Source organism: Chrysemys picta, chromosome 13, assembly GCF_011386835.1.
Source record: "Chrysemys picta bellii isolate R12L10 chromosome 13, ASM1138683v2, whole genome shotgun sequence".
In the NCBI taxonomy this organism is placed as follows: domain Eukaryota; kingdom Metazoa; phylum Chordata; order Testudines; family Emydidae; genus Chrysemys; species Chrysemys picta.
The window spans coordinates 45,550,539-45,574,964 of record NC_088803.1 but is presented as its reverse complement, the minus strand read 5'-3'; the positions used below and the strand labels follow the sequence as shown (position 1 = coordinate 45,574,964).

General features: G+C 39.7%; 1 protein-coding gene across 8 annotated transcripts in view; it reads left to right on the top strand.

Moving 5' to 3' along the window:
* SYCP2 (synaptonemal complex protein 2) overlaps positions 1–24,426 on the top strand; it is a 64,296-nt gene that overhangs the window by 31,649 nt on the left and 8,221 nt on the right. For all 8 annotated transcript variants that reach the window (XM_065566087.1, XM_065566082.1, XM_065566088.1 and 5 more), the window contains 17 exons: positions 390–426; positions 4,890–4,963; positions 5,067–5,124; positions 5,927–5,982; positions 6,641–6,689; positions 7,042–7,216; positions 8,409–8,476; positions 9,907–10,089; positions 13,275–13,476; positions 14,406–14,659; positions 17,136–17,321; positions 17,970–18,060; positions 19,017–19,166; positions 20,644–20,724; positions 21,624–21,751; positions 24,070–24,164; positions 24,247–24,346. In XM_065566087.1, coding sequence (XP_065422159.1) covers positions 390–426; positions 4,890–4,963; positions 5,067–5,124; positions 5,927–5,982; positions 6,641–6,689; positions 7,042–7,216; positions 8,409–8,476; positions 9,907–10,089; positions 13,275–13,476; positions 14,406–14,659; positions 17,136–17,321; positions 17,970–18,060; positions 19,017–19,166; positions 20,644–20,724; positions 21,624–21,751; positions 24,070–24,164; positions 24,247–24,346 — 1,987 coding nt within the window. The remainder of the gene's footprint in view (positions 1–389; positions 427–4,889; positions 4,964–5,066; positions 5,125–5,926; positions 5,983–6,640; positions 6,690–7,041; positions 7,217–8,408; positions 8,477–9,906; positions 10,090–13,274; positions 13,477–14,405; positions 14,660–17,135; positions 17,322–17,969; positions 18,061–19,016; positions 19,167–20,643; positions 20,725–21,623; positions 21,752–24,069; positions 24,165–24,246; positions 24,347–24,426) is intronic.

Genomic DNA, 24,426 nt, shown 5'->3' with positions numbered 1-24,426 from the left:
AAAGCATTGAAAGTCAATGGGACTTTAACCATTATGGTCTAATTCACTTTTGAAAATGAGACTCAGTCTTAAGTCACTTAGGCTCTTTTCATAATTTTACCTTTTGAGTTTTGTACAGTAATGAGAATTTGGGCCTATTGGGAAAAAAATTGAAATTGCCTGGATTTGGCTAATAATTGTGCAGTTTATTTGTAGACTACATCCTAAGTTACTAGAATTTTAAGACATATTTTTACTATATAAAGTCACATGTTATCTTAGAATCTGTTATTGAAGAACTCTGATACACTGTACAAGCAAATATTTTCTTATCTCGTTATGGTTTTCATTTATATTAGTAAAGTACATTTTTGGTATGCATTTGATGGTTTTTGATTTTTTTTTTTTAGGTCATGTTTAAATAAGTCTGGTTTCAAAGTCAATAAGGTATGTTTACTGTTGGTTTTTTTACATAGAAATTTCATCTGAAAGTTGATGTAATCTACTAGAATCTACGATAAAATCTTGTTTATCATAGCACTTTTCAGACTTGAAATATCCCAATGTCCTTTAGAAAGCAATGCGGTATAAAATGATATAAAAATATGGCAGTTTGTAGATGCTCCGCAATAGTTCACTAGCATTCCTGAATATGAAATCTCTCTTCTTTAAAAAGGACTGTTTGCCAAGTCACAGGGTTTATTCCCAGTCATTTTTAAAAATGATAATGGACTATTTAATTTGCATCTCCATCTGTATATCCAAGAGTGACAGGCTTATGGGACCATAATTTTAACATCACATCCAAAACTGGTACATTGCAGCACCTACCCACCTTATTTCTTCACAGAAGTGTCAGTTCATGTGTTGGTGTGTTTTTATAGCTATTCAATAACGCTTAATATGATTCCTTAATAGTACCACCTATAACAGAGGTGGGCAAAATACAGCCCACGGGCCACATCCGGCCCACGGGGCCATCCTGGCCAGCCCCTGCGCTCCTGGCTGGCCCTGGTCCCTTCCCTGCTGTTCCCCCTCCCCCTCAGCTCGCTGTGCCGGCAGCATGGCTGGCTCTGGCTGGGCGGCGTGGCTCAGGGGCAGATTTGCCAATGAACACAGGGTGCCCTAGCACGGGCCCCCCCATCAACAGGGGGACCCAGGACCGGGCACTCAGGCAGCTCAGCACCGGCGCACCCCCTGCAGGGGGGCGGGGCTGCACTGTGGGGCAGGGGAGCAGGTGTGCGGTGCCGGTGGTGGGAACGCAGGCAGAGGACTCAGGAGGAGCACTGGGTGGCTGCGCAGCCGGCTGGAGAGAAGCGGCGCTTTGAAGGGGAAACCGCTGCTTCTTTCCAGCTGCGTGGCTGCCCCTGCTCCTCCTGAGTCCTCCGCCCATGTTCGCAGGGCCACAGGGGCTGGGAAGGGGAGGTAAATAAGGAGGGTCCCAGGGGGGCGGTTGGGGCAGGGGGTCCCAGGAGGGGGCGGTCAGGAGACAGGGAGCAGAGGGGGTTGGATAGGGAATAGGGTTCCGGGGGACAGTTAGGGGCGGGGTTCCCTGGAGGGGGTTGTCAGGTGACAAGGAGCAGGGGTGGGGTTGATGGGTCGGGGGTTCTGAGAGGCAATCAGGGGGTGGGGGGCAGGCTGTGGGGGCACAGCCTTCCCAACTCTGCCCTCCCATACCGTTTCGCAATCCCGATGTGGCCCTCCGGGCAAAAAGTTTGCCCACACCTGACCTATAATAATAGTGACTGATGCTTATATAACACCTATCAACTGGAATTCTCAAAATTCATGACAGATTTTACAAACTAATTTCATGGCAAACTGAGGTGTGAATCTATCCCACGGTAGTCTGCTGTACACTAATTGTCTGTGTCCCTGCAGATGTGCACTAAAAGTTCTTCAAGTGCTTGTTCATGTCGATTCCAATCAGGTGTGTGAGCGCATACACGCGCCTGGTAGCCAGAAGATTTTTCCCATAGCCCCATCCTTCAGGTCGGTCCGGGCATTCCCTGGAGTCGCACTTTCATGGCGCTCAATTTAGAGCCCTACTGACCCCCAAGTGCAGTCAAGAGGGAAGCTGGCCATGATGTCCAGGTATTCCCCCTCTCCACAACCTTCGGCACCAGTCCACTCGGACAGAGAGCCTAGTCGCTCCCCAAACTCTTGATGCTCGAGGCACCAAAGCTCAGCTCCTCCATGGTCTTCAATCTCGGAGACCTCAGAGTCTGACTTCTACCGCTTTCGGAGGAGTAGGAGCTGACGATCGAGTTCAAGGCGAGATAGACTAGCTCGCCTCGGTGCCTATCCAGACGCTAATGCCATTGGCTGCAGCACCATCACCGGCACTGGTGACTCTTTCGACCTCGGCGCCGACAGCATTTTCGGCACTGATGATGACCTCGGCACCGACAGCGGCACGGATAACGGCCTGGCCACCTTTGTCGGCTCAGGCAGCTGGTTCAGCACCGGCTCCACCGGCAGTACCATCAGTGTCTCCAGTGCCCGTTCCAACACAGAGTTCGGCATTGATAGCCCTGACCCCAACGGGTGCTCCATCAGCACCAACGTTCTCTCGAGACCCCCCAAGAGTCGCAGGACCCTTTGGGAGCTGATGGCAGGGAGCATCCGCTGCTTATAGGGACTTCCTCCTCCTCGTCTGCAGACGAGGCATTGGCAGGCATAGCCATAGCCCCAGCACTTGAGGACAAAAGGGTGCTACATCAGTTGCTGCGAAGGGCTGCTTAAGATTTGGCCATTAAGACTGAAGAGGTGGTTGAGGAGGCTGATCCCATGGTGGATATCCTTGCCCCCTCAGGTCCTTCTCGTATTGCCCTACCACTTAAGACTATTGTGGATATTACCAAGACCTTGTGGTAGACCCCAGCTTCCTTGCCACCCACTGCCAAGCGCAACGAGAGACGTTTTTTCGTGCCCTCCAAGGAGTACAAACTTTTTTCCTCCTCCCACCTCCCAACTCTCTTGTTGTGGACGCTGCTAATCAGCGTGGGTGGCAGGGTTTCTAGGAGCCCTCCCTTAAAAACAGGGAGGCTAAGCAACTCGACCTTGTCAGGAGAAAGGTCTACTCTACAGGGGGTCTTCAGGTCTATATTTTGAACCAGCAGGCCATCATCAGCAGGTATTCTTATAACACCTGCTAACCTTATGGTCAGCTGGTTCTTAAAAGGGCTCGACAGACTATACCCTAACGTCAGTCAGTGTGTCCCTGCCTGGGACCTCAACCTGGTCCTTTCTAGGCTCATGGGACCTCCCTTTCAACCATCAGCAACATGCTTCCTGCTCTACCTCTCTTACAAGGTAGTGTTCCTGGTAACAATAACCTTGGCCAAGAGAGTGTCTGAGCTCAGGGCCCTAACATCAGAGCCTCCCTACACCATGTTCTATAAGGACAAGCTTCAGCTCAGGCCCCACCCGGCTTTCCTCCCGAAGGTTATGTCGCATTTCACATCAACCAGGACCTCTTTCTCCCAACATTCTACCCTAAGCCTCATTCCAGTGGCAGGAAGCAGAGGCTCTACTCTCTGGAGGTCCACAGGGCACTAGCTTTTTACATTGAGAAAACGAAACCGTTCAGAAAATCGGTCCAGTTATTCGTGTCAGTGGTGGACAGAATGAAAGGTCAGCCTGTGTCGTCACAATGCATCTCGTCATGAATAGCATCCTGTATTCATGAGTGCTACAATCTGGCAGTTGTTCCTGCACCTCCAATCACTATGCACTCCACCAGGGCGCAGGCTTCATCAACAGCGTTCCTCGCTCAGGTTCCCACTCAGGAAATCTGCAGGGTGGCGACGTGGTCCTCCATACATACTTTCGCCACACACTACGCGATTACCCAGCAGGCCAGAGACGATGCGGCCTTTGGACAAGCAGTGCTTCAATCAGTGGAAGACTCCGACCTCACCACCTAAACTTGGGCTTGTGATTCACCTGATTGGAGTTGACTTGAACAAGCACTTGAAGAAGAAAAACGGTTACTCACCTTCTCATAACTGTTGTTCTTCCAATACCCATCCTCCTTCCCCTCTGTTGGAGTAGCCGACAAGAAGGAACTGAGGGGGTGGCTGGTCAACAGGGCTCTATATTGAGCGCCATGAAGGCGCGACTCCAGACCAGACCACCCCAACAGATGTGGCTATGGGAAAATCTTCCGGCTCCCGAGCACATGCGTGGGCACACACCTGATTGGAATGGACATGAACAACACATCTCAAAGAACAACAGTTACAAGAAGGTGAGTAACCATTTTTTTCCTTAGTGTGCTTTGATCTACCTTTTGATGTTCACATCCTTTTGATCTACCTGTTTTGAAAAGGGAGTGATCAAAGCTCACTAAGGAATGATTAGTGTGCATCAGTAGGGTCTTCATGGACAGTTAGTATGCAGCAGGCTAGTGTGGGGTAGATTCACACCCTTCTTGATGTGAACTAAATGTTCATGTAGACAAGCCCTTACCACATAGCATATAACGGGATCATTTAATTTATGACTGAAGTTCATTCTTCCACGATATGCATAGCAACACTATACAGCAATTTAAAAGATACATTTAAGAATACTTTATCCAGATCAAAATATATGAGAATAAGTAGGAAATCACATTACTCAAATGGAATTGGTGCTTGGTACAGAAACCAACACTGTTATTTTTGGAATAAGTACCATGAGATTTTTAAGGGCCACAGATGATGATTTTACATCTAAAAATATTTCACCTCCAGCAACCTTGACGCCTAATACCATATTTGAATATTGCAAGTTAAGCGAGATTTAGAGTCAAAAGCAACTAATTTATCACCCATGCTTCTGTTAAATAACTTGCTGATGTATTGATGACTATAGATGAACATGTTTTGAATATTAGACCTGTGTAACTCTTCTTGTATGTATAGGAAAAAGTTCAGAATAGAAGCTGTAGAAATGTAAAAACTAGAGCTGTGCTTAATATGACTACAGGACATATTGTGTAAGTATCTAGAAATTTTGTCTGAAAATGTTTTAATATCCAATTATATTAAGAATATTCCTTGATTCACTAACTAAAGCTTTATTTGTATCTGTTTTGACAGGGATGATGTTTACAATTTTAACTTAAGTGGATTTGATGAACCTACGATAAAGCTTGGAGTAAGATTCCAGTAGTCTACATTAATGCAAACTAGGAACCTTTTAGTTCGTGCCCGCAGCATTCACACACGGGAGTTACAGCGCAGCACTGTGGCGTGCACTGCTGTTCACATCCTTGTAGTCCCAATTGTAGGGCAATGTAGACAAGTCCTGAGAAAGACTCACCTCCGAATACCTAATAGCACAGTGGTTAGGGCACTCACATAAAAAGTGGAAGACATGGGTTCAAGTCTTTGCTCCACATTAGGCAAATGTAGGAAATTGAACCTAGGTCTCCCACATCACGGGTGAATGCTTTTTAAACAATGGGCTGAAAGTTATAAGGGGGAGCACCACCTCCTCCTCTGTATATATTTTATGGGTTTAGACATGCTCTAAGCCTTTTGAAAGGGAGAAGAGTGGAAATTCATGGAAACTAGCTCTCGGTGCCATGAAATCTGGCAGATCCATCCTCTAGCTTTTCCACTCTGCTATCAGCTCTGTCTTTACCAGAAATGATGATGTAGTTGCATACTTTTCTAAGTACCAATTGGAGAATACGGGCCAATTTATAACTGCATATAAAAATAGTAACATTATTTATGTGAAATCTGGGAAGTTTGCATTAAAATATTCAAAGAGAAGATGTGAAATATTCTTTAATGTGTAAATTGACCATTGTAAATTATTGCAAACAAGAAATTTTGTATTTGGAGTAAAAAAGGCTTAGTGTTACTCTTTGCATGAATAACTAATGTATTTTATATATATCATGTAAGATACATTTGCAATTATTTCTCATTTATTTGTACTTATATTTTAGGTCCAAGAATTACATGTTACTAACCTGAAAGCTAGTACAAATCTGACAGAAAAAAAGTAAGACTGTTACATTGTATTATTATAATCTTAAAAAAAAATATTTTTTCCTTAAGGATGGTATTAATGAATAGTTTTGTTTGCATTCTCCAACGTCCCCCTATGCCAATCAAGATAGCAGGTGCAAGTCCTTCTAATAGATATAAACCGGAAAAAAACACTCTTGACTCACTTTCCCTGTAAAGTGGGCTGGCATAACTTCATCATTTATTTTCCTTTCTTCGGCAAGTAAAGGCAGCTCCAATGGCTTCCTCAGCTGCATTTTGTTTTTGGTGGTTTTTTTTTTTTTTTTTTTTTTTTTTTAACTGTTTTCCTTTGGCAAATTTCTCCCTAAGCCTTTCATTTTCATCAGATTAGTTTAATGTGTGGTATTTACTAATGAAGAGAGCTTCCTCATGGAGCGCTCTGGGGAGGCAACCTAATGGTTGCAGTATGTCTAGTTGTTGTTGTGTGTCCCTGTTTGCCTGAAACTAAGAGGCTGCCATGTCAGATTTGAAAGTGAACTGTGGTCTCCAAACTTGCTAAAAAGAGATCAAGTGCATGTGCCTCATAATTCCCCTCCCACACACATACATACCAATAGCAGAAAGATGACAATAACCCCAGCAGATGTCTTCAGCTATGGATGTATTTAGTAATGTAAATATCTTTGTTTAAGGAATCCTGATGAAAGCAAAAGTACCATCCAGAAAAAAGTAGATAATAAAGTAAGTTTCTTAAACTCAGGGAAACTGATATTAAAAAGACCAGATTTTCAGTATGGAAAATAACAATTCTTTTTCCTTAAAATGATACAAAGAATTATAAAATCTGTAAGCCATCTTTCCACTCACATGGTCCTTTACTTGAATGGAGGTGGAACTGCCCCTTGACATAATTTAAAGCAGCCGGAAGTTATTGAATTTAATACTGTGAAAACTCTTGTAAAGATAGGCCTTTAGATTTGACTTTTGTAACTCAAATGCTTCTTATCTCTAGAAATACCACATTTAGGTAAAAATTTTATTATAAATCTAAACAGAAATAAATGACCTTTAACCATTTTTGTTTGTTTTATAGAATAGAACTAATAAAAATAAGAAGCATCTCTTTAGTGACACTGACACAGAATACAGAGGTGATGACAGCAAGACAGATATCAGTTGGCTACGAGAGTCTAACAGAAAACCTAAACCCCAACTAATAGACTACAGCAGAACTAAAAATCTGAAGAAATCTAAAAGTATAGAAGCAAGTAAGAAACTAATTGTTGAACATTTAGGGACTGCATTTCACTTACCTGTAAATAGTTTTTAAATTATTTAATTATATTTGCTATGCATAATATATGTTGCGTGCAGTGTGTCTCAGTTTATGGTAACTGCACCTGTGGTCCCGTGAGGGCAACCAGTCTAGGTTCCCAGCTCCTCAGCCATCACCTCTCTTGGGCAGAGACCGACAGTTTCTCCTTCCTGACCAAGGGATCTTTAAAGACTGCACAGTTCCCAGCCTACACTGTGATATTCCAGCAGTCCAGCCTACCTGAAAAGCCAGCGTCTGCACTATGCTTTCTCTCTATAGTCTCTGCCCAGTGTTTTGCCTGTAGTTATAAGTTACCACACAGCTCTTTATAAGCAAGCACATTCATTCTTCAGGTGAAAGCATTACAGAGAAAACATATTTAAAAACAATAAAAGAAATACACGCATGCTAAAAAACTTACTAGAGATTATCCAACTCCAACCTTGGGCTCTGGTGGGTGCCAGTCCTTAAAATCCACAACTGTGTTTTCCTGTGATTATAAGTACATAATTTGTCTCAGATTCCGAACCAGAACAATCATGAATAGTTCTGTCATTCCTTTCTACAGCTTTGGCTTTTGACCTTGCATAACTAGAGGTGGATAGTTTGCATTCACCTCTCCTTAAATTCCTCCAGAAAAACCACTTAACATTTTTTGTTCCAGAAGTTCATTCTTGTCTGGCACCTTGTTTAAGATAATCCTTTGAACCTCCGAGTCTCACATCTGTCATCTCTCCCAACTTGAGAGGTTACATATAGTCCTAGCCCACAATAATGCATGAAATACAATAGACTTCACACACATTTAAACTTCTCCTGAAGATATGGCAGGAAATTGCCATATCTATCACACAGTTTACAGTGTGTTTTTGTTCTGCTACCTTCCATAAGCTATGGACTTTGAAATGTACTTATCCTCAGTATTTGTGAAGGTGAATTTTGTAAAAAAGGTGTTTATTTAGGACAAAAAGAATTCTTTTTAGCAAAACTGTACTACTGTCTGAATACTAATCTGAAGGCAGTTTAATGCATTGATAAAGATCTGTGGGTATATACATGATACCTTGTTCTGACAATTAAAATTGTAGATGGTCAACATTTTTTGGATATTAGGCTAGTTTTCTAAATGCTATTGATTTTAACAGCAGATACGTTCTGTGACCCTGCATGTCTGATGGATATATCTGAAGGGAAAAAAACAAAAAATAAAAAGGTAAAGTAAAATTGCAACTTAATTTTAATAGATATTTTTAATCTATTTTAATTGACCATAGGATTTTTTTTAAATATTTGTATTAATGCACTGTTAACTTTCAACAAAATCCTTTCAAATTCACAGCCAATTAAAATGGTTCTGACTGCTTTAATAATACAACAGAGCCAGTTACAATTCCTATTCCCTAATACTACTAGCTGAGAGTTGGAATGATTATAGCATTTTGATGCTTGCATTTTGTTTTCTAAGATGTTGTATAATTTTTTAGTACTAACTAGTTACTGATTAATGGCAAGACAAACCATTGTATTTAATTATTCACTCTTTCAGTGATTTGGATTAGTTAATGTAGCTTTTTGCCTCTGAATTATTCACTGCATTATAATACCTCTGAATTGTTTGTAAGATTATTTAGAAAAATGATAAACCTAACTAAGTATAAAAGCTATAAAATGAAAAAGTCATACTTGAAGTTACATTTATAAATAGTTCATAAATCATGAATAAATTATTACAAGATGTTATAAATATGTTACAGACATGAGTATAGATGGTTATAACCATATTAGTGGACAACATTATAGATGTTTGTAAGCCATAGTTCAAAGCAATCTATTGACCTGCTAGACTTTATAACAATTGATTTAAACCGGTTATTAAAACCGCTATTAATTATTAATGCTTTATAAACTATTTATAAGCACACACTTAATATAAAGTGTGACAAATAGAAAATAATGTGATAGTTCAGTGTGTGCATTTAATAATACAAAATTAAATGGAGACTTTGTATTTTATGGCTATTTTATCTCAATCATAAGCTTCAGTCCTTTTGATATAGATCAGGACAGGAGTATCAGGCCTATAGAAACTATATTCTATGTCATAACTAGGAAGGAGAATGGAGAAACATTCACTCTACCCCCATCCTGAAGTCTTCTGTTTCTCTTGGCTCTTCTTTTTACTTGCATATAACACTTAGCAGTAGATCATTACCCTTCAATTATCACAACTTACATTTTCATCTGTTCCATTTAGAAATCCATGGAATTTCTAGGTTGTCCAGTTTAATAAGTATATTCTGATCCTTCTCTATCCAGGAGAATGGGGAAGAGGGAACCTTTTCAATGAGTAATTATTCTTTAGCTTGTTAATCTTTCAGATTTTGTCTTGGCCAGTGCTAAACTACCATTAAAGATTATTTGCTAAATTCATCCCTCCTGAAGTCAGTGGAGCTACATCAGAGGTATTATTGCCCCTATGTTCTGTACAATAAACGTAAAATTCTAAGGCTAATATGTGCTTCCTTTTTTCAAAATACTGTAGCTAGTTCCTGGTACATACAACATGGTGCTGTGCAATTCGTTCTTTTCCATAGTTCTTGTCATTAGATTCTTCAGTTTACATCAACATTATTTCTTCCAAAGGTACCCGGTAGTAAAAAACAAAATACAAAAGCTGATGAGAGAATAAAACAGACAACCAGACCAAAATGGCCTCGAAGAGCAGCATTAGCAAAAAAAAGTTATAAGGATTACTCAAATTCAGAGTCAGAAAGTGAACAGGAATCTTCACAGTACTTACGTCGGAAAGAAAAATTCAGAGTACAGGTAAACGGTATTATTGATCTTCTGCAGCATCTTTATGAAACTAGGGCCCTAATTTTCAAGTGGCCACTGATTTTAGGTGCCTCAAATTTTGAGTGCCCAAGTTGGAGAACCTTGAGCTCATGGGCAGCAGGTATAATAGGCACTGCTGCCGACCTGCCGCCGGACACCTGGGCCGCAGTGGCCTCAGCCCTTCCCTCAGACCGCCTCCACCACTCCACACACCACCACCACCAACACCCCAGGTCCTTGCTGCTCACTGCGTCCCTCCCCCGCTGGACGGGGCAGTGAGGAGGGACGTGGAGAGCCAGCAGACTAAGGAGGCTTGGCTGGGTGCTGGGGCCAGCAGCTTGGCAGGGGGCTAAGGAGCTGGCGCAAGGGGGACGGCGGCTTGGCCTGGCCCAACCGGCAGGGTGGACAGCGGCTCAGCCTGGCAGGCACTTGGAGGCCAGCGGGGACAGCAGCTTGGCCCAGCACTGGGGACAGCCTGACTTTGGCGGGGGGGATGGGGACGTCAGGGCTGGGGGGGGGCAACAGCTTGGGCTGGCCTGGAGCTGGGGGAGGCTGGAGGCTTAGCCCAGCGCTCAGGGAGGCCAGCAGCCCAGCGCTGCAGGAGGCTGGCGGCTTGGCCCATCACTGGGGCTGGCCTGACTGGCCGGGGGGCCATCAGGCGTGGGGGGGCTGGTGGCTCAGCCTTGCATTCATGCGGGGTGGGGAGGGCCGCAGCTGCGGCTCAGCCCGATGTGGTTGGGACGGGGCTCCTCCGGTCACAGGGGCGCCTCACAGTCAGGACTTCTCCTTTTATGGGGTGGGCTTTGGTGTGCGGGGGGGCTAGCCTCTCCAAAGCAGGGGTTCACCCACCGCCCATGCTTGAGCTTGATTTTCTGAAGCCCCTGTACTTTCCATTGACTTCAACTGAAATTGTTGGTGCTCAGACCCTCTGGAAATTACTCCCTATTTCTTTTTTCCCTACTCTAAAGTAGTACATTGATTTATACATACAGAATCTTCTGTCCTCCAAAAACATACGTTTTAGTAGTTTTTTTTATTTTCTTTTAAAAGCACCTAAGCTGCATAGGAGCCTAAAAGTCCCTAAGTAGGCTCTTTTAGATGACTTATACACTTTTTTGAAATTTGAAGTAGGGCTGTCAATTAATCGCAGTTAACTCAGGCAATTTAACTAAAAAAAAATTAGTCGCGATTAATCACAGTTTTAATTGCACTGTTAAACAATAAAATACCAATTGAAATTTATTAAATATTTTTGATGTTTTTCTGCATTTTCATATATATTGTATTCTGTGTTGTAATTGAAATCAAAGTGTATATTATTTTTATTACAAATATTTGCTCTGTAAAAATGATAAAATAAATAGTATTTTTCAGTTCCCCTCATACAAGAGCTGTAGTGCAATCTTTGTCTGAAAGTGCAAAGTACAAATGTAGATTTTTGTTGTTACATAACTGCACTCAAAAACAAAACAATGTAAAACTTCAGCACCTACAAGTCCGTCCACTCAGTCCTACTTCTTGTTCAGCCAATCTCTGAGACAAACAAGTTTGTTTACATTTACAGGAGATAATGCTGCCCGCTTCTTATTTACAATGTCACCAGAAAGTGAGAACAGGCATTTGCATGGCACTTTTGTTGCCGGCATTACAAGGTATTTACATGCCATATATGCTAAACATTGGTATGCTCTTTCATGCTACAGCCACCATTCCAGAGGACATGCTTCCATGCTGATGACGCTCGTTAAAAAAAATAATGCGTTAATTAAATTTGTGACTGAACTCCTTGAGCGAGAATTGTATGTCCCCTGCTGTTTTACCCGCATTCTGCCATATATTTCATGTTATAGCAGTCTCGGATGGTGACCCAGCACACACTGTTCATTTTAAGAACACTTTCACTGCAGATTTGACAAAATTCAAAGAAGGTACCAATGTAGAGATTTCTAAAGATAGCTACAGCACTCGACCCAAGGTTTAAGAATCTGAAGTGCCTTCCGAAATCTGACAGGGGCGAGGTGTGGAGCATGCTTTCAGAAGTCTTAAAAGAACAACATTACGATGCCGAAACTACAGAATCACCAAAAAAGAAAATCAATCTTCTGCTGTTGGCATCTGCTGCTTTGGATTGTTATCAAGCAGAACCCGTCATCGGCATTAACGCATGGCCTCTGGAATGGTGGTTGTAGCATGAAGAGACATATGAGACTTTAGCGCATCTGGCATGTAAATATCTTGTGACACTGGCTACAACAGTGCCATGCGAACGCCTGTTCTCACTTTCAGGCGACCTTGTAAACAAGAAGCGGGCAGCATTATCTCCTGCAAATGTAAACAAGCTTGTTTGTCTGAGCGATTGGCTAAACAAGAAGTAGGACTGAATGGACTTGCAGGCTCTAAAATGTTACATTGTTTTATTTTAGAATGCAGGTTTTTTGTACATAATTCTACATTTGTAAGTTCAACTTTCACGATAAAGGGATTGCACTACAGTACTTGTATTAGATGAATTGAAAAATACTATTTCTTTTGTTTTCTTACAGAGCAAATATTTGTAAAAAAAAAAAAATATAATGTGATCACTGTACACTTTGTATTCTGTGTTATAATTGAAATCAATATATTTGAAAATGTAGAAGACATTCAAAAATATTGAAATAAATCATATTCGATGATTGTTTAACAGTGCGATTAATCACAGTTAATTTTTTTAATCTCTTGACAGCCCTAAAAAGAAGCATACATTAATACATTTGTTGAATGCCTAAATCAGTTTGGGATCAATTAAGCAATGGTGTGTTTTAATAAAGTACTGACAAACTGAAAAAGAGATGTTTCGCTCTTTTTTTTTTAATATAATTTTAATATTATATCAAGTAAAATTTATATACTGGATTAAACAATTTCTGCAACATGACAAATATGCTCAAATCCCAGTGAAGTCCATGGGAGTTGAAGACACCTAGGCACCTAGTGGGATTTTCAAACGCGCTTATCTGCATCTTTAGGCACCTAAATACCTTAGTACTAAAGGAAGAACTCGGCACCTCTCCAGATTAGACCATGTGTCTGACTGGACAAATAGATATATTGTACTGTATACTTATCTATATATACACATGTGTAATCTCTAGTGTGTTTAAATGTAATGCTTATGTAGATTTGTGTACCTCTAGCAAGAGCACAAAAATGGCCAAAACAAAGCTGTGAGTCAACACAAGGAACTACAGAACAATGTTTCTACAGAGCCAAAAAAGGGAATATCAAGAAATCAACAGCAAATATTTACTAAATCAAAAGACCCTATAAAACAAAGAAAATTAGAAATGTCACCAGTAGCCTCACCTGAAAGCCCAGCATCTGTTGAGACGATGAGATGTGTGTATTATTTTGTATTTTAATTTTTAAAGTTGTCAGCTCCAGTTTTGGATATGAATTAATTAATGTCTCTCTGTAATATTAATTCATTTCAAATAATTGCTTTAAAAATATATGTACTATATTCTCTTTACGTCCATTTAAGGTACAACATTATATGTTAAAATGCAGAAAATACATAGGTGTACTGTCATCATTGTTATAGATATTATGGTTGATATTTCATACCAGAGTGTAATAGAAATACAATGTATCAGTGAAAAGAACAGTTGGTAATTTACTTTCTATTAAAATATAGTATAATGATGAGCAATGCTAAGTAAAGCAATTTATTTCCTGTTGTGTAGACTTTAAGGACAAAGCACTTACATGAAAGTAACTCAATTGTGATATGAAAATATATTTCTAAATATCCATCTGTGCCATATGAAAGGTATAGCATTTTATTACAAAATCCAAATATTATATGGTCATGGGCAAATACATGTTTTTTCTTTATATGGTCAACACTCGAAGTTCCAGTATGTATTTTACTTGACTGCTTATTCAGTTTCAAAGGCAGTTTTTAATATGAAGGTATACCTTATTAAAGGATAGGATTTTCATGGGGAAATCCCAGTCCATTCAGTTTGCAATTCTTTTTTTCTAACACTATGGACTGTATTTTCTAAAAAGTATTATAGTTCTTAGGTCAAATCTGGACCGTTGAGCACCCACAACTCCTGTTCAAGGTAACTGGAGTTACAGGTTCTCAAAGACATTCAAGACAACCCCTTGAAAGCCAGCAACATGACTTTCTGGCCATCCTTCCATGGAACTCTCAATGACATCAGTGGGAATTCTGTACACAGAGAAGACTTGTGATATGAAGTATAAAAGAAAAAGGTGTTAAGGCATAATATCCTCAATTAAGTGTTTATACTTAAAAGGTGCTGAAAAAGTACCAGAGGAAACATTTACCCAGGAACAGGTTTCCTTGAAAAGATCATCATCATCATATCTTCAGGACTCAACACCAGAAAAGAGGGAGTCCTTACGCATTGTGAAAGGAATTTCAGCTAACAAGCTTTATACAACAAAAAAGAATAAGCAAAGTATACATCTAAAACAATCCCCTGAAAATGTCAAAAAGTTGGTATTTGGAAATGAAAGTTTATCACCAGTTTTAAGTTCACTTTCTTTGGTAAGAATTTAAAGTTACTCTTTACAATTATTTCAATGTCTGCATTATCTTAAGTAAAGTATATAGTATTCATTAATTAATCAGAACAGTTTCTTCATTTGGATGTTTTCAGGGGAACTGATTTAGTCTATTTATAGTGAATGAGAATTACTTCTCATAGTAATAGGAATAGAATTAGTATGCCATTCTAACAAGAAAGCAGGCCTGTAGAAGGTGGTTACATTGTATTCAACCAGGTGCTTTTGTAAGTGCAAAATTCCATGCTCTTTTTCAGAACAGAAGTATCCAAAAAGAGATTTAAAAGATGGAACATTAAAGCACAGATATGATAAATATAATTTATATTATTTTATATTTATGCAGTTCAAGTATTTAACTTTAAGATTTGTTGTATGGTCTCTTTTTTTACTTGGTGTCATGATTAGGACAGATGCGTAATCAAGAAAATCAAGTAGTGAAATAGGCTGTTCTAATCAGGAATACTAGTGTAATAATCATGGGAGGAAATTTACAATAATACAAATAGTATTGCTAAGAGGTCCCAACCAAGATTGGGGCTGGCCCCCTTCTTTTAGCTGCTTTATGTATACATAGTAAGAAGTAGTCCTTGCTTCAAAGAACTTGCCATCTAAATAGACAAGACAAAGGATGGGAGAAAAGAAATTATTCCCATTTTACAGATGAGGAACTGAGGCAGTGAGAAATTAAGTGAGTTGCTCAAGGTCGTACAGGAAGTCTGTGGCAGAGTTGGGACCTGCACTCAGAACTCCTGAGACCCAGGCCAGTGCCTTACCCACCAGACCATCCTTTCTTCTCCCTCACATCTCTGTTTATTTATTGGTCAGTAGAAACAAACACTGATTTCCCCAAGAGAAATAAAACTGAATATCTTCCACAATGTATTTATATACATTTGTATTAATCAGAGTTCTCATTCAGTTGTACAAGTCCATTTCAGTAAAGAGGTGCCAATGAAAATATCCTCCTTTTCTTTATCTCCAGCTGAGGACTGAATTTGAGGTTTTCCCTAACCCACAGACACATTCCAAATTGCTCAGTCTAGAGTCTCACGAGTGTGTGTTACACTCATGTGGGAGCATGACAACTCTATGTTTTCACTCATGGAGCTTTTGGAAGTCCTGTTTACTTGGCAGTAGGTTGGGCCCACTTAATCCATGAATACATCAAATTCCATGTGGATGTTTGATCAGTGGAGGCCAGGACAATCTTAAAATGCCTTCAAACTGCCTCCCACTCCTTGGCTGTCCTCCCATCCTCATGGCAGCAAAGCTGAGAGTTCCATGTTCCCATCGGTACCCCGCTCTAGCCACTTTCTCCAAGTCCTGCTTTAGGGATTTCAGATCATGAAGGGAGAACACATTTAAATTAATAGACTATGGCATTAACTCAATCAGAGGATTCCTGCATGATTGAAGGGGTGAACTCTGTGGAAAGTGTGCTCTCTTGTGAAAGATTTCAGTTTCTGGAGTACACTCTCAGAGGGGTGGGGAGATGGGAATATCACAGAGTAGGCACTTTCTTCTTCTATGTCCCCATCTCAAGTCTGAGTCTCTGATTTGGATCTCTGTCCTCTTCATTTGTAGACACTTAGGTTATGGTCTGTCCCTTAATTAGAAAAGTAAAGACAACTAGCTCATCTTTATCTTACACTTTCATAGGATTATGAACATGTTTACAGTCATTTTTATTTTAATTATGCATCCTGGTATGTGCTGAGATATTTTTTAAACTTCTGTTTAGATTTCCTACAAACTGATAAAATCATCTTCTCCATATGGCTGGTGTAAATGTAGAGCAACAACTATAATTTTACATTTAGATGGTTAAACCAGATAATTGCATCTGGAGTAGCAGAGTGTATTGCTGTGATGCCTGTTCTGGGTGACCAGTCACACACTGGAGAGTCTTTTTAATTTTCCATTTGTGCAACAAGTATCCGCATCTGCCATGGTTTGTGTGGATATGGTTTATGGTTGTCCATGAGCTTCATGGGAGATCGAAGCCAGGGATCTTCTGCATCAGGTCTTTCATGTGGTGTTTGTGACTTGTGAACTCCATTCGGCTTTCCATGCTTCATCAGGGTTGAAGTTGCATTGTTGAAGGTTAAATGTGTGGGTCCAAAAGGGCTTACATGACTTCAAGCAGCGGTGAGGGACATTGTTAAGGTCCTGGTGGAAGGAAGATGTTCATTTTCCATGATTCTCTGGAATTCCTAAAGGGTTGTGGCATCACAGCAAATGTGTGAGGGAGCAATGTGCAACAGCACTGGCAGCCAAGGTGTTGGGGTCGACTTGAGGGTTCCAGCGATGCATCACATTGCAGGGTTTAGTTGGACAGCAGCAAGTCAAGTATGGCTACTTCTGGTCCATACCGATGCACGGAGTACACAAGGGCTATAAAATTATACATTTGAATACCTATTTTCAATAACATTTTATTATTTTCTTTTGTGTAGCCTAGTCTGACTCCAGTAACTATGGACAAAGCTGTCACGAGTGGAAAAGACACAGAGGTTACTGAACCTGAGGTGGAAATATGTGATATTAGTGAGGCAGTGAATGTTACGAATTACCTTTCAGACAAACTCTCCATTACCGCAGAACTGAAAGATCTTACTAAAAATATGCAAAATAAAGGAGAGGTATGATAGAGACCGTCTATCCCATTTAAAAGCTGCAGCTTTATATGTTTGTTTATTTTACAATTGGTGGCATTAGGGAAAAATATATGTATATTGCTTTACATTTTTAACATTATTTTCAAACGTTTTCTTGTAATCTTGCCTGCATATTTCAGTTTAGTATAAAAACAGTGTTGTCTGGGATGTCATTGTTGGAAAATATCTTAATTTAGACTTTGCCTGTGTTATGACTGTAAGGAAATAATCTCTCATCCCAGCAATAGCACTGATCATTTGTATTTTAACAAAGAACACAAAACATATCTTTGCTTTTGCCTTGAATTTTTTTTAAATGGAAAAAAATTTCAAGAAGAAAATGACTTGTCACTTCTGCATGCAGAAACTTAAAAAATAAAATTAGGTAGTTTCTTGTACTTTTAGCCTTAGGCTATTAATATAAGTCCTGGAGAATTAATAATTATTAAAATTTTTGCCACTTAGACAAAACTGGCATGTGCAGACTGATTTGTTTGTTGTAACTGTACCTTAGTATTTTGATATTTATATTTCTAGTTTTTAATAAACATGTAAATGTTCATTTATGATTAAGACTATCTAAATGGGTTCACTGTCCTGGAGGTTGTTAATATATCATTTTATTTTGTTTAGGAATCTGTACCTCCATCTCAATTATACACTTCCAGTGGAAGCAGAGAACAGTCATGGTGTGAAGATCCCTGTGGCACCATACATGAATCTGGTATGTAAGTGTCTCTTATGAAAAAGCACTTTCTTTGGATATCTGTAAATAGTTAATGAAAAACTTGTCTTAGATACAGAAATATGGCCTGATTCTTCAAGCCCTACATGTGGAAATGGATCTCCTATAAACTTTATTTAGTATTTTTTACCAGTATATTTGTCTTTTCATATATTCTCAGTTTATTCTGTTCCTAAAGTTAGTGTTAATCTTTGTTGTTATTGATAGGAAGCTACTGTTAGATGTGAATGTTTTTCACTTAAGCATTAGAAGCATCAATTGGGAGTCTGTTTAGGCACCCCCTATATAAACTGAGAATTTAACTCAAAAAAGCCTCTAGAGGTCTGCCTTCATGAAAATAATGGTAAGTGGAACTTTTTAGCACTCCCAGGATTGCTGGACTGGGTATGTGAGAAGACAAATTTACAGGTAAGAGACTAAATTGGCCCATTTGGAGAATGTGGTTGGGTAGAGGTGTGTGGTTATACCTATGGATCCACAATTCTGCCATGGAGGCTATTATATCCCTTGGAACCCCATTGCCACACTTAATTTAGGAGCCAGATTTAATGCTTTTTGTGAGAATAGTCCCTTCATCTTGATTGAATTAAGTAGTCGACCGTTCTCCAGAGGGTTTTTCTGCCCATCAGTCTGTCAGGAGTAAGGAATCTGCAGAAGCAATTCCCAGTGGAGAAAGGAAGCATACTTGTTTTAACAGATGTTCTCCAAGTATATTATGTCAGCAGACCCACACTAACTGTATCATCCATCCTTTTCTGCTTCATTGGAGTCCTTGCATGGTATATGGCCTAAAGACACTGAAGGTGATTGTGGCAACAGCCCCTTATATTGACATGCACCAAACATCCAGGGCTGTGCACAAGTCCTCTTGCAAATGCAACATTCATTGATTTCTCTATAGCTCTGAAATTAAATATGTTTGTCATACTTTAAAGGGCCTACAGTTCAAGTGAATCTCAAACGAATGTACCACAGTGATGCAGAAAGTGATTCTGATGAAGTGGAAATGAAGAAGGAAGAAGAGAGAAAAACAAAGCTTCTCCCTAGAAAATTATTTAAAGCAGATGATGATACTGTGTATAAAGGTTAGCTGGAGCTATAGTCATACAATAAGTGTAAACCAGAAAACTGCTTAAAGTATTAACCATGAACAATAACATTACAATTCTAATTAAAACCCTTAGGATAGGGTGACCAGATGTCCCAATTTTATACGGACAGTCCTGATATTTGAGGCTTTTTCTTAAATAAGTGCCTATTACCTCCCCGCCCCCCAGTCCTGATTTTTCACACTTGCTATCTGGTCACCCTACTTTAGGACATCTTAATAAGCTCCATTTTTATTGCAGACATTTAAGAAAAGAGCATTACCGGCTCTTCTCTGAGACATTGATACAGAATGCTGTGGAAAATTTTCTTTCCTTAACTAATAACATAAATGTTCAAGAAACACAGCAGTCAACTTCTTATCATTCAGATGAATAAACAAACAGAAGTTTGATCACTTATGGTCAATAAAGAGCTAATTGCATGTTTCACAAGAGATGCATCCCAGTATTCTCTCCAAATTGGAATCTGAATGTTTATATTTTGCCTACCTAAATTTGTAATACACCTCTACCCCGATATAATGCTGTCCTCGGGAGCCAAAAAAATCTTACCGCGTTATAGGTGAAACTGCGTTATATCGAACTTGCTTTGATCCACTGGAGTGCGCAGCCCTGCCCCCCCACCCCCCCGGAGCACTGCTTTACCGTGTTAAATCCGAATTTGTGTTATATCAGGTCGTGTTGTATCAGGATAGAGGTGTAGTTTACCAGTTAGATAAGGTGTTGTCTGAGATCACTTCTTCCTCTTACTGAAACAGGAACACATTCTCCATAGACTATGTTATGTCTCTACCTATTAGGAAGTAAAGAGGCAAATAATTCGGAGTCACTGCAGGTATATCAGATAAACGAGTGCCCCCTACTCTATGTACTTCCCTCAACCAGTTCCTTGGCATGAGACTTGCTGGGGATAGGGAGAGGAGCACTAACTGGAAGGAAAAACAAGTAGTAGAAGATAAAAGGCTCCATCATGCTCAGTAGTACAACAGTGAAACTGGTGGTCTGGGACAGTAGGGCTGACCATGAGCTTCCCCTAAGGCTCCTAGAGGAGGAGGAGTTAACATTGAGAATACCTTGGGGTCAAGCCCATGGACATAAGATACTCTGATAGAAGACCACATTCCTAAGGGGTCTCACTCCCATCCCAAAGGACTGTAGAGAGACGCAACTGAAGGTCCTGAATCTGGGAACTAGAGCTGGATGACACTCTAGCTCCTTCGTCCCTCTTTTTCTGCTTGTTCTCCTTTCTTGCTTTTTCTTGTCTCTTCTTCTTTCTTCCTCCTTACCATCTTTCATCAGACCTGAAGAAGAAGATGCAAAATTAGGGGAATTAGCTGAAGCATGGATTCAATGCTTGCAATGAGAGTAGAGGCAAAGAAGACTTAGACTTGGGGAGGGCACTTTTAAACCTCCGCTGGCTCATAGAATTTGTTGTGTCCTTGCTTTCTGCTAGAGAAATCCATAATGCAGTGTGCAAGGACTCATTCCTTTTCCAGAAATGGGAAGAAGTGGGGTGCAACAAACGAAATAACTGGTAAGAAATCTTCTGTCATCACTTTCTTTACTAAATTGCTATATGTTAAATTGTTGTGTGGGATATAATAGTAGCTGCATTTCATTCAAGAAGTCGTTGCAATCTCTTTGATGGAAATAACAATGTCTGTTTTATGTTTGTAGTGGTGTATGTTTAAAATTTTAAAGCATTTTGAAATCCTTTAGTAGTAAGGGTGGTATGCAAATTCAAGGTATGGTTGGGTCATAGCCTGCATAAGGACTTCAGGATATCTCCTTTCGACATAACATTTTACCTTCTAAGAGATCTTCCCCTTTGGGTCCTAATTTTCAAATATTAAGTATGCAATAACATGCCAAATTTGTGTGTGCCATGTTTTTGGGCAGATTTTCAAAAGGTCTAATATTGGCCTGCTTTTTTTCATGCTCAACTTTTTAAAGTTTTGATATAATGTCATTTGTGTATTTAGAGTGGTGTTGCCCCTGTACATTGAAGAGGTGGGGGAGAGAGAGTATGTATGTAATACATGTGTACTTGATAAATCTTGAGATGTTTTAGTGGCTGGGTGGATAATGGGCTTTTCACCAAATTTCTAAATAGTATATTTAATAATTATAGATTTCAAATGTCTGGTAAATGTCTCATGCAAAACATGAAACATGTTTAAAAAAATTAGAAAGAAAAAGATCAAACATATACAAATGAAATCTGTTAAAGACAGAAAGTGGTTAATAAAATATATAGAAGGTCAGGAGTTTAGTTTCTGAAATTAAACTGGATGCAATTGAAATTGATATGAGCCCTAGTCTTAGGATTTATAAACCCAGCCATCAGAACTGCAATAACTTATACTGTACAGATTATATATTAATATGTTCCTACTTTGCTAACTTTACATATGAACTTTTACAAATTTTCAGTGTCCGAGAGCATATCTACTGTGTCTGTAAATGAGTTGTCTGTTTTGGATGGAGAGGTCTGCGACCCTGGTTGTTCAAATATAGGGATAGGTCAGAAGCTCCATAAGGAATTTACTAGGAAAATTCAGGTAAGGCATATATGTGTGTGTATAGAAAAAATATACTTTCTTTCATTCATTCTCATATATGATACTCTTAACTGGAAACATCATTAACAGAGCTACCTTATATATTATTGCATACAAGAATAAATATGAAAAGAATGTTAAGGTCGTTATGTCAAAGACTGAGAAGTTAGTAAATTCCAGAATAAAGGTTGTCTGCGCAACCTTTATATGGCACCCTTTTTGCATATGCATTATGATACATTCTTTTAATTACATGATCATTCTTCAGGACCTCTTCCTCATTCAGTGCACAGGATAGACACTGCTCAAGGATTGAGGCAACTCTTCAATATTTCTTTTTATCCTTCGGTGGTGCCCCCATGTTACATTTACTACATACCATTCAAACCCTGCCCAGCATACAGAATTATTAATTTCTTCTGGATCTGTTTTTTTTGGCACTCATCACTGTTGCATCTCAGTGCTTCAGAAACATTCATGCATTTATCTTCACAATACACCTGGCTGAGATAATGTTGTTATCCCCAATATGCTGAAGTGAGATTAATGGACAGTTGTCCATATAGACAACAACCTCATATATTTAATAGATTCATAGATTCATAGATTATAGGACTGGAAGGGACCTCGAGAGGTCATCGAGTCCAGTCCCCTGCCCGCATGGCAGGACCAAATACTGTCTAGACCATCCCTGATAGACATTTATCTAACCTACTCTTAAATATCTCCAGAGACGGAGATTCCACAACCTCCCTAGGCAATTTGTTCCAGTGTTTAACCACCCTGACAGTTAGGAACTTTTTCCTAATGTCCAACCTAGACCTCCCTTGCTGCAGTTTAAACCCATTGTTTCTGGTTCTATCCTTAGAGGCTAAGGTGAACAAGTTCTCTCCCTCCTCCTTATGACACCCTTTTAGATACCTGTAAACTGCTATCATGTCCCCTCTCAGTCTTCTCTTTTCCAAACTAAACAAACCCAATTCTTTCAGCCTTCCTTCATAGGTCATGTTCTCAAGACCTTTAATCATTCTTGTTGCTCTTCTTTGGACCCTTTCCAATTTCTCCACATCTTTTTTAAAATGCGGCGCCCAGAACTGGACACAATACTCCAGCTGAGGCCTAACCAGAGCAGAGTAGAGCGGAAGAATGACTTCTCGTGTCTTGCTCACAACACACCTGTTAATACATCCCAGAATCATGTTTGCTCAACAACCTTGTTTCACTGCCTGAGTTCTGTTCATCCTGTGCATTGAATGAAGCATGGGTCCTGTGGAAAAAATTGTATGTGATCATGTAATAAAGACTATATCATAATATATATGCATAGGACAAACAAATTAAGGTTCATCAGGAAATCTCAATTCTGGCATGACTTGACTTAGATAAAACAATGTTCAAGTTACATAGGTTTTTTTTTTTCCAATGTAATTTCCTAGCTTTTTAAAAACACAAAATGAAAAAACAAATTCCATTATGCGGAACTGTATTTACCCTAGATATGGATCCATCAACAGAGCTGGAACCTTTAAATCCACAGCAAAGACCTCTCTGAGTTATAGAGTAGTTGATATTTACTAGAGGGAAATGAGAGACACTTTGCCAGTGAATTTCACAATGTTTGTTGACAACAGAAGAATGTTCAGACTGAATCCTAACTTCCATTCTGGGTTCTAGAGGGGGGGGTGTTCCAGTGCTTAGACCCTTTTGTCCCTGTGTCCCCTAGTATGTCTTCCTCCAGCTTGTGTCCCATGTGTCTGTCCCTCTCTGCTCTTGTCCCCTCCCAGCCTATCCTTGTTCCTCCTTCTCCAATTCCAACCTTCTCCTGCCCTGTAGCGCCTTCTCTTCATTCAAGTCCTGCTACTTCCTCCTTTTCTACTCACTTGGGCACTGCAGGGGAGCATTGAGAGCATAGGAGAGAGAGAGAGAGTCTCCCTACTCTCAAGTCTGGTATGCAGCTGCCACTGACATGAACAAACACATGAAAAGACCATGCTCAGTGAGCTCTCTGGAGGTGGAGCATGCTCAATGAAGACAGAACACTTGTAGAATTTTGCTATCAGCCTCTAACTAACCTCTAATAAGTATATTCAAACAGTGATTTTTCAGAGACTTTTATAATTCAACTAAATTTTGGTGCATTTTCAAGGGAAAGCAAAAGGAATGTACCTGATATGAAGGTTAATGTTGACTTTTGTCCACTGTAACCTATGATCTTATATAAGTAATTACAATGGTTATGTTTTATAATACAGTATTTTATCATTCTCTTCTCAGCTAGTCAATTAAACTGAAAGTAATCTTAATGCATATGTTTCTAGAGCCGCTCAAGAAGAATGGACCACTTTACCAAGCAATCCTTGAAAACAGCTCAGCAGCATTTGACAACAGTGAGTTGTCAGTTGCATGAATGCAGGTCTGTAGCACAATACTCATTCAAATAAGTTTTTGAATGACATAAATGCTTTTTTATTTTCAGTTTATTTCTGTTTTGGTAGGATCAAGCAGCTGGACAAATTTCATTTCACCATCGTAGAGGAGCTTGAGAGTTTTGAAAAAGATTCCCAATCTTTGAAAAATATGGAGAAAGAATTATTGGTTTGTATTTAAATTGTTTAATGGAAAAAAATCTGTTTTCTAAAAATATTGGATTTTTCTCTTTTTTTAATTTGGCATTT